Source organism: Engystomops pustulosus, chromosome 10 (genome assembly GCF_040894005.1).
Source record: "Engystomops pustulosus chromosome 10, aEngPut4.maternal, whole genome shotgun sequence".
Taxonomy (NCBI): Eukaryota; Metazoa; Chordata; class Amphibia; order Anura; family Leptodactylidae; genus Engystomops; species Engystomops pustulosus.
In genome coordinates this window covers 66,481,410-66,498,007 of record NC_092420.1, presented here as the reverse complement: position 1 = coordinate 66,498,007, position 16,598 = coordinate 66,481,410, and the positions used below count along the sequence as shown (strand labels likewise).

Here is a 16,598-nt window from a genome sequence, read left to right as displayed (position 1 = left end):
TCTCTGTCCTTCTCCCTTTACCTGGTAGACCTGCACCGGGCTGGGAAGATTGAATCTGCAATAGGCAGCAGCTTGGTGTAAAGTAATCACCTGTGGGAGCAATAATTAGAAAATGGAAGACATACAAGACCACTGATAATCTCCTTCGATCAGGGTCTCCACACAAAATCTCATCCCGTGGGGTCAAAATGATCACAAGATCGGTGAGCAAAAATTCCAGAACCAGATGGAGGGACCTAGTGACTGACCTCAAAGCTGGGACCAACGTAACAAAGGCTACAGTCAGTATCCCACTCTACGACTCAGACCTGCAGTGCCAGATGTGTCCCCCTACTTAAGCCACTACATATACGGGCCATCTGAAGTTTGCTAGAGAGATTTTGGATGTTTCAGAAGAGTATTGGGAAAATGAAATAGGGTCACATGAAACTAAAGTAGAAGTGTTTGGAAGAAACACAACTACTCGTGTTTGGAGGAGAGTGAATGCTGAGTTGCATCCAAAGATCACCATAACTACCATGAAGCATGGGGGGCAACATCAAGATTAGGGGCTGTTACTCTGCAAAGGGACTAGGACAACTGATACATGCACATGACAGAAAGAATGGGACCATGCATTGAGAGAATTTGAGTACAAACGTCCTTGCATCAGCAAGAGCAGCATGACAATGATCACAATCACAGGGCAACAAATGAGTGGCTTCATAAGCAGCATTTCAAGGTCCTGGAGTGGACTAGCCAGTCTCTAGATCTCAACCCCATAGAAAACCTTTGGAGGGAGCGACAACCCCAAAACATCACTGCTCTAGAGGAGATCTGCAAGGAGGAATACCAGCCAACATACCAGCAACAGTCTGCACCATCTTGTGAAAACATTTGTCATTGCCCACAAAGGATATATAACTAAGTGTAGAGACAAACTTTTGTTATTGAACAAATAATTATTTTCCAACATAATTTGCAAATACATTCTTTAAAAATCAGACAATGTGATGTTCTGGATTTGTTTTCTCATTTTGTCTCTAATAGTTGAGGTTCTACCTTTGATGTCAATAACAGGTCTCTCATCTTTATAAGTTGGAGACCTAAATTAGAAGTTGACTAAATACATTTTTTAGCCACTGTATTACAGCAAATCTACCTTTAAAATCAAGCGCCATAACCCAAGGACACTTGTGCAAGGGCTTATTTTCTGCATAACAAATTTTATTTCTCAGTGTTGTTATTTATTATTCCATGGTAAAATTTTTGAAAAAAAGCATTTGCGTCACTTTCTTGTGGGCTCAGTTTTTAGGACTTTTACTGTGAGCTCCAAATGATAAATCTACTTTATTCTTTGGCTCGGTACAATCACAGTGATGCCAAATTTATAGAGGTTTTATTGTGTTTTATTACATTTACAAAAATTAAAACTATGGGTATGAAAAAAAAAATTGCGCTATCTTTTGCTGCTAATACATTTTTCATACTTCCGTTTACAGAGCTGTGTAAGACGTCATCTTTTGCAATATTTGTTGGCATTTTCATTGCTACCTGTTAGAGAACTGTGCAACCTTTTGATCACTTTATATAAAATTCTTATATTATGTAAAATGGTGTAAAAGTGGCGTTTGGGTCATTTGGGAGCTATTTTCCATTATTGAGTTCACCACCGGGAATAACCGTTTTTATATTTTGATAGATGGGGCATTTTGGTACATGGCAATATCCAACATGTTTAATTTTAACTGATTATTTAGTTTTATATCAATTCTAGGGAAAGGGGGTGTGAATTGAAATGGTTTATTTTTTATAATTTTTTTAAATTTTTTTACATTTTTCTTTACAATTTTTTAGACCATCTAGGGTTTTTTAACCCTAGAAGGTCTGATCGTTCCTACAATATACTGCAATACTACTGTATTCCAGTATATGTCATTTTTACATAGGATTCATTACAATGCGCCACTGGCACATTGTAATGAATCTGCAGAAGCCATACAGGCTAAGGTCTGACAAAGATCTGAGGCTGTCAACCAATCGACATTCCCTGATGACATCTCCGGGAGTGGCGATCTCGTCACACTTACATCGATCAAGGAGTTATTATTTGAGATTGGTGCTAGCCCCCAATCTAGGGTATTAGCAGTGGGTGTTTTCTGCAATATGCAGCAAACCCCACGTCTGTATGACGAGGGCTCTGCCCTTGAGCCCTCTACATACAGCGTTAGTAGCCCTGTGTCATGTACAGCGCACATCGTGAAGCAGTTTAAGCCAAACCAGTATATCAATTCAAGAAGGAACAGATTCCCAGCTGTAGACAGCAATGTTTTGATGTGGTTGCATCTCGTCAGTACAGTGCAGGAAACTATACACTCATGGGGTAGATAGGAGTGAGCATGACACCCCCACCCTCTGCAATTACAAAAGGAAACACCAGAATAATACGAGTCTATTACAGAAATTACAAATATCTATAAAATAATATTTTATAGACATAGAAAAGAATTTGAGTGAACACCCATAATCAAGACACAATAAAACCACATTATCTATTGGCTACAGAATTGATCTGAACTATAATCTTAAGAGGAAGTTTGAGTAGGAACATGGCACAGCGAGGTTGCGGCACCCGACATACGTTACCACCTTTCCTAAACCATGATGTTACTGCTACAACTGTGATCCCTCTATCATATCATGTAAAATAGGGAGGAATACATTTGGTTAACAATTGGTTTATATATTTATTCTGATGAATAAATGAACATGAAAATTAAAATAAATTGAAATAAAATCATGTAAAATAACCAGCAAAATAAAAGACAGAAACTTCTAATTGTAAATAACTGGAATATAATATAGAGCAGTGTTCCCCAACCACCGGTCCATGGCCCAGGAAAAGGCCGTGGAACACCTGGTTCCGGACCGCGGCCATTCTCTGTAAAAAACAAACAAACAAACAATACTCACCTTCCCTGTTCCCCTGCAGCAGACTTCTCTTCATTTCCTTCATTTCCACATAATTGCGCTGCCCTATTGCTGGCGCGTGTGATGATTTCATCACATTGTGTTTCCTGACAATAGAGCTATGAACTAATGCTGAAGAGAAGTGAAGGAGGAGGGGACAGCTGCAAGGGAACGAGGAAGGAGAGGGTGGGGGCAGCTAAAGAAAAGGGGACATGGGAGGGGGGCATGCTGCAGGAAAGGGGTCAATATAAGTGGGGGGGTGCTTGTTCAGGAAATGGGACAATATAAGTTAGGCACACAGGGACCTATGGTGGGGCATGCAAATATACATTTTTGGCTATGAAACTATGACACCAGACCGCATCCCCCACCCACCAGTCGCTGGAGAAAATTTATGTTTACAGTCTATCCCTGGGCAAAAAAAAGGTTGGGGACCACTGATATAGAGGATTAATTGGTTTTATTTTTGAGTGGATTCAAAATACTTGTAGGTATCTATAGATCGCATAGTAAATGAGGTTAGACAAATACATCAGTCCATCCAGTCCAACCTATTAAACCTGGCAAATCAGCCCCGCGCCTTGTGCACTTGGAGGCCTATTTGAATATCTGTTAAAAGTTGATTATCTTGATATTGCTTCATTGGTTTTAGGTTTCTGAGCTTTATGAAGAACCCTTAGGGCACTAATATTGGTATGGGAGGTTCCCTTTAATAAGGCTGTAATGTGAGCCGGCTCCGGCAGCTGTATCTCTGACCCTAACTGCAAACGTTCAGACAAAGCCCTCTGCTGTTCTATAAACCATTCAGGTGAAAGTAATCCTGCGAGGATATAAAAGTCTTTTTTTCCATAAGCAATATATTATTTCGTGTTCACCTGCGGTATTAGGCTTTTCCAAATCTCTCCTTTAGCTAATGTTTTAATAGATGGACACGCGACACATCTGGTATAAACCAAATATTTTCAGTCAGTTGGCGCCCAAAGTAAATATTTGCTAAAGAAATTACAGAGACAATTAGGAAGTATGCGCTCGCTGAAGAGAAGATATTAACCCTTTATGGCACCTGCTTCGTGGAAGGAAGTGACAGATTTCGCAGGGAACTCCCTGTCTGAGGAGATTGCAGAATGCTATATAAATACCTTCAAACTCAAATGCCTCTGCCCTATGTCATCCATACGCTCAGGCTGGTTAATAAGTAACAGGCTGCAGGTTCATATCTATAATACAGACTGCAAGCGCAAATGGCGCTATACAGTATATGGTGACTTTTTTTTACTGATCCTTTTTTTTTTTTTTAAGTGAAACAATTTTCCACATTCCCATAAATCAAAAATCTAATTTTTTTTCCCTGTTCTATTTTAGTAAGAGAAGATACACAAAGGGCTAAATACAATAATGACTGTTATAGGGGTCCTCTGCATAGGAAAACCACTACTGGTTAGAAGGATCCCATGATAATAAGCTGATCAAAAAGTTTTACCAAAGAATTTCTGCAGCACTAAGGGTTCCTAAGAGCACAATGACCTCTATAATCCTAAATAGAAGAAATTTGGGATGAGAACAACTCTTATCGACCTGGCCATCCAGGCAAAACCAGGCATTTGAGCGGGAAGAGCCTTGGTGAAAACGGTTAAAGAAGAGCCCCATGATCAGTGTGTCTGAGCGCTGGAGATACAGTGAGATGGGAGAAAGTTCCACAAAGTCATTTATCACTGCAGCCTCCACCAGTCATGGTTTTATAGCAGAGTGTGCCGACGTAAGCCTCCCCTCAGTGCAAGACATATGAAAGCTGCATACAGTGTGCAAAAAAACAAATGACGGACTCCCAGACTATGAGAAATAAGATTATCTGGTCTGATGAGATGGAGATTGAACATTTTGGTGTTAAGTCTAAGCGGTATGTGTGGAGAAAACCAAATACATCACCAAATACAATCCTAACAGTGACACATGGTGGTGGCAGCATCATGCTATGGGGCAGGGACTGGATGACTGGTTGCAATTCAAAGATGAATGCGGCCAAGTACAGAGAGATCCTGGATGAAAACCTCTTCCGGAGAGCTCTGGATCTCAGACTGGGCTAAGGTGCACCTTCCAACAAGACAATGACCCTAAGCACACAGCTAAAATAATGAAGTAGTGGCTTCAGTACAACTCTGTGAGAATTCATGACTGCCCCAGCCAGAACCCGGACCTAAACCCAAGTGAGCATCTCTGGAAAGACATGAAAATGACCTCTACCAACGTTCACCATCCAACCTGAGGGAACTGGAGAGGATCTGCCAGGAAGAGGCAGATGATCCCCAAATCCAGGTGTGAAAAACTTGTTGCATCTTCCCAAGAAGACTCTTGGCTGTATCAGCTCCAAAGCTGCTTCTACTCAATACTGAGCAAAGGGGCTGAATACTTATGACCATGCGGCATTTAATTTTTTTTTTCCGTTAAATAAATTGGCAAAAATATCTACATTCCTGTTTCCAAGATGGGGTGCAGAGTGTACATTAATGAGCAAAAAAAATCTGAATACTTTCTGTGCCCACTGTAGGTGGCAGATGATCATGGAGTAGGGGACAAGGTGAAGAATGGTCAGGAGTAAGCCGAGATCAGGCCAGGGTCATCACAGTAACACCGCACAGTCGCAAAAGGATTCAGCAGTGAAGTTCCAGATTAATTGAATACTCAGGGACTGGTCTGGGATGTTTTGCCTGTAGGCAAAGTGGTCCTTCAAATAGCACATATACCGGCATGCCGGGGAAGTAGACAGTGGGGACTAAGTAACCTGGTGGTCATGACCCCCAGGGTGAGGGTTGTAGGCTGATGGAACCTCACCCATTACATCAATCAATGGAACTTGACCTCAAAAATTTGCAAATAAGTTCGGATATTAAACTGAGTCAAAGCCGGAGTATCAATTATGGATCTGCATTTGGAGGATTTGTTAAGAGTCCTTATTGCAGATTTAAGATAAATGCACTCTTTACTACGTTTTTCTTGTAGGATGGCCAATGGGATTCATCTGATGCAGTTCAATATTCCTGTTTCTACGACAGAATATATATGTCAATTTATACTGAAACTATAAAAATATTGCAAGAAAGTAAAACAAAAACCTGGCAGTAACCATAATCTGTATACATGTTTCTGTGACAGTAGTATCTTTATCAGCATGAATAAAAGAAATGTTGAGAGACAATGTATCTGATTGAGCTGATTTTGTTTCCTGCATCATAAACTATTCATTTGGTGCAGAACAGATTGCAGGCCTGCTCCCGGACCTCTACATAGATGATCACATGTCAAGCCTGCTAACAATGGCTGAGGGTTAAGCCAGAAATCCATGTCAGGGCCCAGAGCAAGAATCGCCAGGTGATGAATCTCCAAGTCTTTCCATCGGTGCAGTGAATCAAAATATTACCATGCCAAGGAACCTTTGCCTCAATCATACTGTTGACTTTCTATGATATAAAATAGCTTGTTAACAGCCTGATTATGTGTGTTTGACGCATATCAATGTAATCACCTAACAGAAGGTATGCACTGCAGCGCTGGCTTTGTTTCCTGCCAGGCAGTAAAACATTGTACCCTTTGTGAAATGAAAGGTTTAATGCTTTTACTGTAAAAACAGGTGCACATAGTATGAGGGATTGATAACTAAAGGCCAGTCAAGAAATTTATCAGATCTATTGGATAAAGCAAATAGCATAAAACAAGGGATACTGTAAAGTAAAACTGAAAAAATATCCCTGTTTCCATAATGTGCCTTTTTAGGGAAAACATAAATCAATGTCAATAGTCACAAAATGTCGGTATTAAAACATTGCTGCCTGTAAAAATGATTTTACAAATTTATGTTTGATGTAAAGAAGAACAAGGGGTCCTGGAAGGGATGACATGACCCCCACAAAGCACAAGAGACCTCAACATCATCAAGTCTGTTTGGGATTACATAAAGAGACAGAAGGATTTGAGAAAAACTACTTGAACAAAAAATCTGTGGTTATTTTTTTAAGATGTCTGCAACAACCTCCATGCCGAGCTCCTCCAAAAACAGTGCACAAGTCTACTATGAAAAGGTTTTGAAAGCAAAGGTTTGTGAAACCAGATGTTTAGATCTCTTTTTTTGTTTATTTGCTTTTGTTAATTTATAAAAATAAATGATGTAACTTTTTTTTTTTTTTAAACATTCTTATGTTTGCAACATTTTTTCTAAACACTGGCACTGTACATTTAAGGGGTTGTACACTTTATATTACTTTATTATGAAGTTTTACAAGTATTAAATATAAGGTGAATGTAGTTTATACACCATGTTTAGGAGAATACAGGTATATTAAAAATATATATAACAAATATATATAACAAAAATTCCAATATTTCCTTTTCTACAAATATATTTAGATTTTTAACAAATAAAAAGTGGACAACCCATTTAACCAATCTTTTTACCAGGGTCATGGCTAGGAACAATTCTGCATAATGCTAGTGAAGTTATGGACTCCCACTATCTCACCTCCTGAGGAAATTAAGAAAGGTAACAATTTTCTACAAGGAAGAGTTAGGGTACCTTCAGATGTAGTGTAATAGCTACAGAATAAAAGAGGCCATGGATAACAAATACAAGAAGACTACTGCAACCCTGTGGCCCAGTTTAGTCAGAATTGGTGGTATCCCTATCTAGTAACCAATAGGGAACTCACTTTCTGTCATAGCTGGTTACCATTGTGACAAAATGCATAGGAAGGTGTTTGCAAGGGTCAGTTTTCTGGGTGCTGCCCTCGTAAGGGTGGGAGCAAACTATGGGGAACACAGGTGCCAGTTCAATAGTAGGGACACAGAGACGCTCCCTAGCCACCAACCTTATTCTTTGATAGAGAAGTAGCCAAGATGAGCCACAGCGAGGGGAGAGCGACCCCAAAAGTCCTCTTGGCCTATAGCAGAAGTAGGAGGAGGAAAGAAAACCCAGTAGGATACCCAACAGGGTGATGTCTGGTGTCCGCGTGGATTGACTATATGCGCATTTTTATCAGATTTTGTGTGAGTAGAACCAGGAATAAAGAGTTTTTATTTGTTGAAACCATCTACGCTATGTCCATACTTATTTCCTCTAAAATAAAAAGAACTGCAGCGGTTTCGTGTCTGAACAGTGGCTTATTCCCAATGAAATCTTTAGTCTGAAAATATCTTCATGGACTGAAGGAAGTCCTATATACATATTCATTGGAATAGAAGATTTCAAGAACTGTGAGCTCCGGTCAGATTAAGAAAACGTTTTAGAATTTGCATTTTGGATGTTTGGTGGATCCATCCCGGACCGTTCTTATGTCCAGCTCTTAATCTGTGTTTGGAAGGATACTCAACAGCGAGGACCTGAACAGTGTGGCCATCTGTAGTGGACTGGAAGGCACAATTGATGACCTAGGCCTTAGGTGAAGTTCCATTGGTCTTTCTTGGTGACCCCCTCCAGTTTAGTCCTTGTGTCCTTCACTTGCCAACTTAGAGTTATGTTTTTTATTTATTTTCTTCTTTAAATGCTGGTGCTCAGCCAGTTGGCTTAGCCATGTACCTTTCACACCCTACACCAATTCCAACTCGTTTCATTGTTTTACAGGTGTAGCTCCTCTTAATCCAGTGCAGGTGGAATCTTAGTGAGCAATCAGTGCCGGCACATAATATGCTAATTAGGCTTTCTACAGTCAGGTGGGTGGTGCCAGTCCAATAGCTCCAGTTCATAAACATTCACTTTTCAGGGCCTAATTATATAGATATATTGGATGCCAAAACTAACCGCACTGATTATTTGGAAACAGTGAAAGCAAGGAGGCTGCAATAGACATTTCGGAGGAGATTTATGTGAAGAGAGCATATCTTTTTTTAGTTGCCAATCACAACAAATCAGGGCTGCGCTTTTATTTTCCTACAGCTGTTTATAAAATTAAAGCTGAACTCTGATTGGTTTCCACAGGCAACTGGAACAGGTTTACCACAAGCACTTCTGATAAATCTCCCCCTTCATGTTTTACTAGTATTATTTATTATACTTGTGCTCCTGCAATCTATTACTCTATTGTAGAAAGTTTCCTGTGCAGATATTTTTCTATAACACACAGCTTTGTTCACAAATGGGTTTCTCAAACTAATGCAACAAGCCAAGTAAGTGCTTTTTGCCTGTGGCTATAATGGCAGATATCACAGCAATGCAGACATCTGGAGGAGCATGTGCATGCTATATTTACTGGGATGTGTATTTTATGTATGGAAGATTTGTTCAGCTTCAGTGCATTACAGGGGATGTATATATGTGTATATGTATATGTGTGTATATAGTCCAAACAAATACAAAAGATAGGCTCCGTCTTTTTGACTCTTAGTGTGTACACTGGTCTAGTAACTCGGGCTCTCACTTCCTGTTGAAAACATAGCGATTTTTGACAAATATCCAGACCACAAATATCGATGTCCTAGGACTTTCCGGAGGCGCTGGCGTCTCAGTGAATAGCCATTACTACCTAGCGTGGACTTTTTCTATGGACAATTGTCATGTCTCGCCGAACCCAAAAAAACCTAGAAGGGCATTCTGTCTCTACCCCACTTGAAGCCGTGACTGCAGAATGATATCCCTGCGCCACATACGTCTGGGATGCAGTGATTAAGGCAATTTAACCTTCTGTGCTATTTTCATAGGTAATTATATAGACATCGGTACAGTCAGGGGCGTAACTTTAGGGGGTGCAGAGGTTGCGGTCGCACCTGGGCCCAAGAGGTTTAGGGGGCCTTATGGTTTCACTTTCCCATATGAGAAGACTATTACTATAAACCATATATTATAGTCGGGGCCTGGCACAGACTTTGCACTGGGGCCTATCAGCTTCTAGCTACACCACTGGGTACAGTCAATTGTTTCAGTAAGTAATTATTCCAGCTGCTTCTTCTGGCTAAAGCAATAGGTCACGGTACCATGTTCCACACAGCGGTTCCGCCAGTACTGCCCTGGTGTCACCCCTGCCATGGAGAAACTTACAAACCATTGCTCCAGTTCTTCACCGATACTAGTTTTACGGTAAAATGGCCAGTAAGAAGCCTCTCTACAGGAACACACATAAAAGGTAAACTATAGAAAGATGCTACAGGCCCCTCGCCTCAATCACCCCCTTCTATTTTGCGTTCCATACCTCATAATCAGCACCCCCATCCTCACAGTAAGCCCGCCCTTTATATCCCCCTTCTCATTTTCCCTCTATCCTCACACTAGCCCCCCTCTCTAACCACAGGCAGCCCACCTCCTCATTTTCCCCATATACACATAGTGAGCAGTGCTATAATCTTCTCCTGCACGTACAATGCATTTTCCTGGAGGCCATGTGATCATGGCAAGTTCTTTCTGTATTTGTAATATCCTCCCAGGCAGCAGGACCTGAATGTCATGTGAGAGAGTGCAGGTAATGCTGTGTGCTTGCACTACTATTATTTCATTGTGTTTATGTAGCATATCATGGCAAAAATGCCATGAAACTGAACCAGCAGTTCAGTGCTGCCGGGGGTGCTGTCTGTTAGAATCTGAACTCGCCTCATGGTAGGAACATCCCTGCAAGCAACAAGCTTCTCTGGTCTGATGAAAAATGTAAATGTGAAATGAAACTAAATGAAAATGTAATTGTAAAACATTGAAATGATTTTTAACAGCCTGTTTTCACACTCTCGTTATGAACTACTGAATACAGATTGTAGAGAGAAAACTTAAAGTGTATTATAGTTTAGCATTATATATTATGTGGTTTGTGGTTTAAAATCGTACTCGTTGCATTGTAATTCATCTCTGTATTCAAGTGACTATCCATCAACTACTCACCATGTTGTCCTTTAGAAACGGATAGTTGTCCTTGGATACAACCACCCCTGCGCTTGGGTGGGGCCTGCATTGGGGGTCACACATGCACAGTTGAGGCCCTTCCTGACCACCTGGATTCAGGGTTCATTGCCACAGGACAGCTGTGGGACATGCAGTAACTACTGGCCATTTCACATCCAAAAACTATGTACAATCACTGCAGCAGGGGTGGTCCTATCCAAGGACAACAATCTCGTTCCTAAGGGACAACATGATTAACTTTATAGGAAATTATTTTCACACAGGTACATTTTATTCAAAAACCTCCTATGGAAGAGATGTGTGCATATGGCGGATGGATTAAACTAAATGTTCAGATGAGAACACCCCTTCAAGTAATTTATGCGTTATTTTGACTTTAAGTATCACAGATGATAACTGAATGCTGCTCCCAAAGGGTAATAAAGAAGGTTTAAATATTTTTATTTCTAATACGGTACATTTTTACTACAAGAGTCACAAATAGAAACCCGAAACTCTCTCAACTTCCACTTTATAAAGACATAAATATTGTATGTTGCATTGGTTACAGATCTATTTTTTTTAATGCACCCACAGATGACCAGCAAGTTTACATAAAGGCTTAATTTAGATGATAGGGTGTGCCCCAAGCATAGTTCAGGTAACTTGGTTCTTGGTTGTATCTGCTCAGGGTGTGCCCTCAAATCAGGTCAATACAATTAGGCTGTGCAGCAGAGCAGTAACTTGTAAGAGCCCCCAATGTGTACTTTCCCAGTTGGCAAGCAAATCGTGACTCATAGACTGTTTTATGACAGCCATATGCTGAACCTACCTCTATCTCTTCAACACTAAGTTTTCTAATCAGGATCCATCATTAAACAGGATTCACCATAAATGTAACAATTACCACCCCTGCATATCGACAACATATAATACACATCATAAACAATTAATTAACCCTGTATATGAATCTACTATATGCCCTGACATGTTTACTGTAGTTTACAGAAAGTAGCTAAAATCGATACCTGCATGTATTTTAGAGTCAAACCCACCTAACATGTGAACCCCTTTAAAATATTAGGCACATATAATCTTTTTGGTACAGGGGAGATGACGTTCAAAATAACCAACACCAGTGATTGATAATGAATAGCTATTTTCCCACTTAGGCTTCTTGAAAGTCAGACATTGATCTAGAGCAGTGGTTCTCAACCTTTCTAATGCTGTGACCCCGCAATACAGTTCCTCATGCTGTGGTGACCCCAAACCATGCAACTCGCAGTAAAAACACAGTAAAATTTCGGCTCCGATGGCTTTAGGCGACCCCCGGTTTTGGTCGTTCGACCCCCGCTGGGGTCCCGACCCACAGGTTGAGAACCACTGATCTAGAGGGAGCTGCCTTATTTACAGTGAGTCATAGTTATCTTTTTCCTATTTTGGAAAACCTATTTGCATATTCCTTACTTACCGGTATAATCCCTGGAGGAGCATGTATGCCATTCAAATAGATGTTGGCCAACGGTATATAAGGCTGGCAATAGGCCTAAGTCCATCAAGTTCAACCTTTAAGAATTAAATAAATGTTTTATCCCCATAACCCGTGATATTTTTTTCTCTCCAGAAAGTCATCCAGGCCTCCCTTGATCATGTACATAGAGTCCGCCATAACAACCTCCTGCGGCAGAGAGTTCCATAGTCTCACTGCTCGTACAGTAAAGAATCCCCATCTATGGTGATGGTAGAATCTACTGGCACCTTATCTCAAGGCTAAGAGTATTGACAATTAGAATTCATTATGCCCAACATCATTTGTCGATGGAGAATCCTAAATATCCTAAATACATTACATAATCAACTTTTCCTGGCAAAGTCAGTGGGTTCTTGTATACATTTTACACAATACTGTCTCTTTTACACAAATGGATTACAATGTCGGGGCAGAGAAGCAGGGATTCCTTGCATCACAGATTGATATGATACAAGGAATCCCATCTTTGTCATGTTGTAAGACTGTGACACAGGACTCAGCATGGTCCTAATTTACAGCCTTTTTTAGCTTGTGCTTTTTTTTGTAAGTCTCGACTTTATAATGGTTTGTCCATTGTACACTGATGTACTGGCGAGTCTCTGATAGACTTATGCTTATAAACAACAGCCAATCTTATAGGGCTGAACTGTAAGCGGTAGGGATTGTCCGTGGCCTGTACCAATGATGAGATAGGTGGTGTGGCAGCAGTCTAATGTCACAGCTCTGCCCTTATAAAGTTGAGTTTAACGTTCGATATGGTCACGTCCGACCAAGTGCACTAAATGGATATTGCAGATAAATCCCCAATGTAAATTGAACAGATTATGATTACACATATCACATACTATTCTTATATCACGATGTGCGCTTTGTATTTTAGGTAGAAAAACAGCATTTTGCAGCAGCTGCACCGATCAAACATATGTCAATGTAGACGACACCTTGAGACCCTCCTGTAGTCTTGGCACAGGCTCAGTGCCTACCTAACCACATACAAGCCTTTTATGCATGGCACCCTTCCCTTTAGGGCTTAACCACATAGAAATACAAGAGAAAGCTGAATAAATCTTGGCACGCCTCAATTTATTCTCACAAATAGTATGTGCTTCTGATTGTAGAAAGTTTTCTTAGAAGTAAGTCTGCGGGAAAGTGTTCGGAGCAGGGCAAGTCTTCTCAACAACACATGTACATAGGACCACCGTTCAGCGCTAACCACGGGGGGCTGCCATGTGTTACTATACCCTACACCTAAAGCGATTACCCTGAGCTGTGGTTTCTTACAGACGTACAGCAGCTAAAACCCTGAACCTGACAGTAAGATTACACATGGGGTCCCGTAAATGTATTTGCAGGGAATTTAATTTTCTAAAAGTAAAAATGACAAATATTCAGAAATATCAATCAAATGCCGCATCACAAAAATGATGATAATCAGCAGCCCCTTCGCTTAATACAAGACCCTGCTGTCTACTGAAGATGGCCGTACACATAGGACGTATAAGATATGTCAGCTGAACCTACCTGCCCATCCAGTATGTATGGGTGGGGGTGTTGTGTGTGACGACTTAAGATTGATAAAAAACACACCAGGTGAACTTTTGGTCAAAAAGTAAACCGACAGCTTACAATATCGTTTCATTTCACTTTATGATAATAAAAAATAACCAACTACACAGAAGACAAGGACAATGTATGGCTGGCAAAGTTTCTTTTCAAGCTCTCCAGATCTTCCTTTTCGAAGTGCAATTCCTCGAGGAGCTTGGATACAAACTGGGTGTAGAGTGGATTCTGCTCAGAGTCCTTGTGAAGAGGCATTGTGGGTAATAGACTAGAAGAGAGACAAATATGACATACATAGATGGATATTTTATAGATGACATAAATAGATGGATATACAAAACCTTGTAGCATGGAGTTTCTAAATATTGCTTCAGTTAAAGGAAATCTACCATTAAAATCCAGCACGATAAACCAGGGACACTTACTCATAGATCCAGGCACCGTGACTGTGGTAATCTTCTTATATTTGTTATCCATGGCCTCCTTTCTTTGAAAATCAACTTTCAAAAAATCTGCTAATGAGCCAGTTTGGCTCTGGGCGTGTTACCAGAGACCCTCCATGCAATAAATTCACAGGCTGTTTCTATGCTGGAGCTTTTACCCCTCCCTCTGTGTGCTGCAACATCCTCTGCTGCAGTGAGATCATGTCAGGCAGAGAGAGGAGGGAGTGCTGGGAGAGCAGGGGGGTGGGTAAGACTAAAGCCTTTGAAGCTACAGCACTGAGGGACTCGTGTAACCCCCCAGGAGCCCTTCAGGCTCATAATAATAGTTTTAAAAGTTGACGTTAGAAAGTAGGAGGCCATGGATGAAAAATATAGAAAGATTACCACAGTCACGGTGCCTGGATCTATGAGTAAGTGCCGATGATTTATCATGTTTTTAATGGTAGATTTCCTTCCGCTTCCTTACACAGCAACATAATCAGAATATATGTTAAAACTCACCTGTTGTGTTCTCCAACAGAGCATTCATTTATCTACACTGCTGCTGCCTTTACACTCTAATCCATCAACATCTTGATGTATAGACTTCTCTATTGCTGTTCTCTGCAGTAACAAATAGGCAGCAGGTGACAGTACCCTCCTTGCCTACTTGGAGAACAGTGTAATTCCATCTAGATGCAGATGTATTGTGTGTATTTCACTGGTTGCAAACATATTTGATGTCCCTTGTTTGTGGCCCTTATGTCAGCCACATATGTGAAGTTCACTGATATGTCCATGACTGTCTAAGTTGTAAAAATGGGCAGTGCTATTATTTTTACTGGGGTGCTTCTTTAACAAAGATCATGGAAATAATAAGACTCATTGGGATTTATTTATTAAGAGTAACAAATGCACTTGCGTCCGACTTTGCACCTTTTTCGGGATTTGGGCCTCTTTGACAGGTATTTAACAGGTGTCTGTGCTGGGATTGTGTTGCACGGTTTTTGGCGCAGCAGCGCCGACTTCCATGCCGCAGAAATCGCATGATCCGACTGATTTGAACTAAGTGCAGGATTTAACTCTCAAATTGTGTTGCAAGACAATGCACTTACATGTACCAGGAAGAATGTGAACTCTGTTGGACCTGAGTGGGGAGCGACACATGCAGGATATCGGGCGCACAATCTTAGAGAATCACGGCACAGTGCATGATCGTTGGATAATGCACTTCGGGTGAACTCCGTCAGACAGGTAAGTAAATGTTCTTAAATGGAGGCTTTGCCATTAAAGGCCATCTCTGCAGGAGTGTGGAGACTTACAGTCATTAATGCTCCACAGGGGGATTCTGGGAAATATACAAATACGTTTTCCAAGACGAGATAAGGAAAACATTGGCTCTTAGCTACCTTGTAAGGCAGCTCCTTTAACATCAAGCATGACTTTTTCATATAAAAGGTAGATCGGGAGGTAGGTACATCTATTGGACGTGAGGATAGCCCTTTTAAAAGGGCTAATCCTCATGTCCCCGCAATCTTTTTATAACTTTTATTTCCCTAATATGCAGATTTTCTAAAGAGGCTACTGGGGCGTGCACGCCCCAGTATCCTCTTTGACCCTCCTCCTCCACGAAGCCTGCCGTCTGGGCAGGACTTAAAGGGAACCTACCACCACGAATCTACCTATAAAAGGTAGATCGGGTGGTAGGTGGATGTAAGGATAGCTCTTTTTGGAGCTAATCCTCACGTCCCCGCTAACTCTGAGCTGGTGCTGCTCGTCCGTCATGATGGCGTTCTGCGCATGCGCAGAACGCAGGCCGGCGGCTGAGCAGCACCAGCTCAGCGGCCGGAGCTACGGCGCAGGCGCAGTAGCCGGCTTGTCGGACGAGGGCCGCACGCAACAGGGTAGGAGGAGTAATGTGGCTACTGGGGCGTGGAGAAGCCGCGCTGTGTAGCCTCGTGCTCGGCTACTCAACGCCCCAGTAGCCACATAACGAAATTTACATATTAGCTCAATAAAGTGTACCAAAAGTTAGCGGGGACGTGAGGATTAGCTCTAAAAAGAGCTATCCTTACATCCACCTACCACCCGATCTACCTTTATAGGTAGAATCGTGGTGGTATGTTCTCTTTAAGGGCTACTCTATATCCTTAATCTTGTACTGTTCATAAAAGTTACTTAATGATGAATTTAATTCAAACGTGCTCTTATAACCAATCTATTTACGAAAGCATCACATTCTCGAACTGCATGAAGCCCTCTGCCCCGACTGCCGTCTTGACAAGGTCTC

At 41.2% G+C, this 16,598-nt stretch overlaps 1 protein-coding gene across 2 annotated transcripts in view; it reads right to left on the bottom strand.

Moving 5' to 3' along the window:
• Positions 1–13,751: 13,751 nt before the first annotated feature.
• RPAP2 (RNA polymerase II associated protein 2) overlaps positions 13,752–16,598 on the bottom strand; it is a 51,997-nt gene continuing 49,150 nt past the window's right edge. Inside the window, exon 12 of one of the 2 annotated variants that reach the window (XM_072128779.1) lies at positions 13,752–14,154. In XM_072128779.1, the coding sequence (XP_071984880.1) occupies positions 13,995–14,154 (160 nt within the window). In that variant the 3' untranslated portion in view covers positions 13,752–13,994. The remainder of the gene's footprint in view (positions 14,155–16,598) is intronic. The other variant, XM_072128778.1, reaches the window with a different exon arrangement.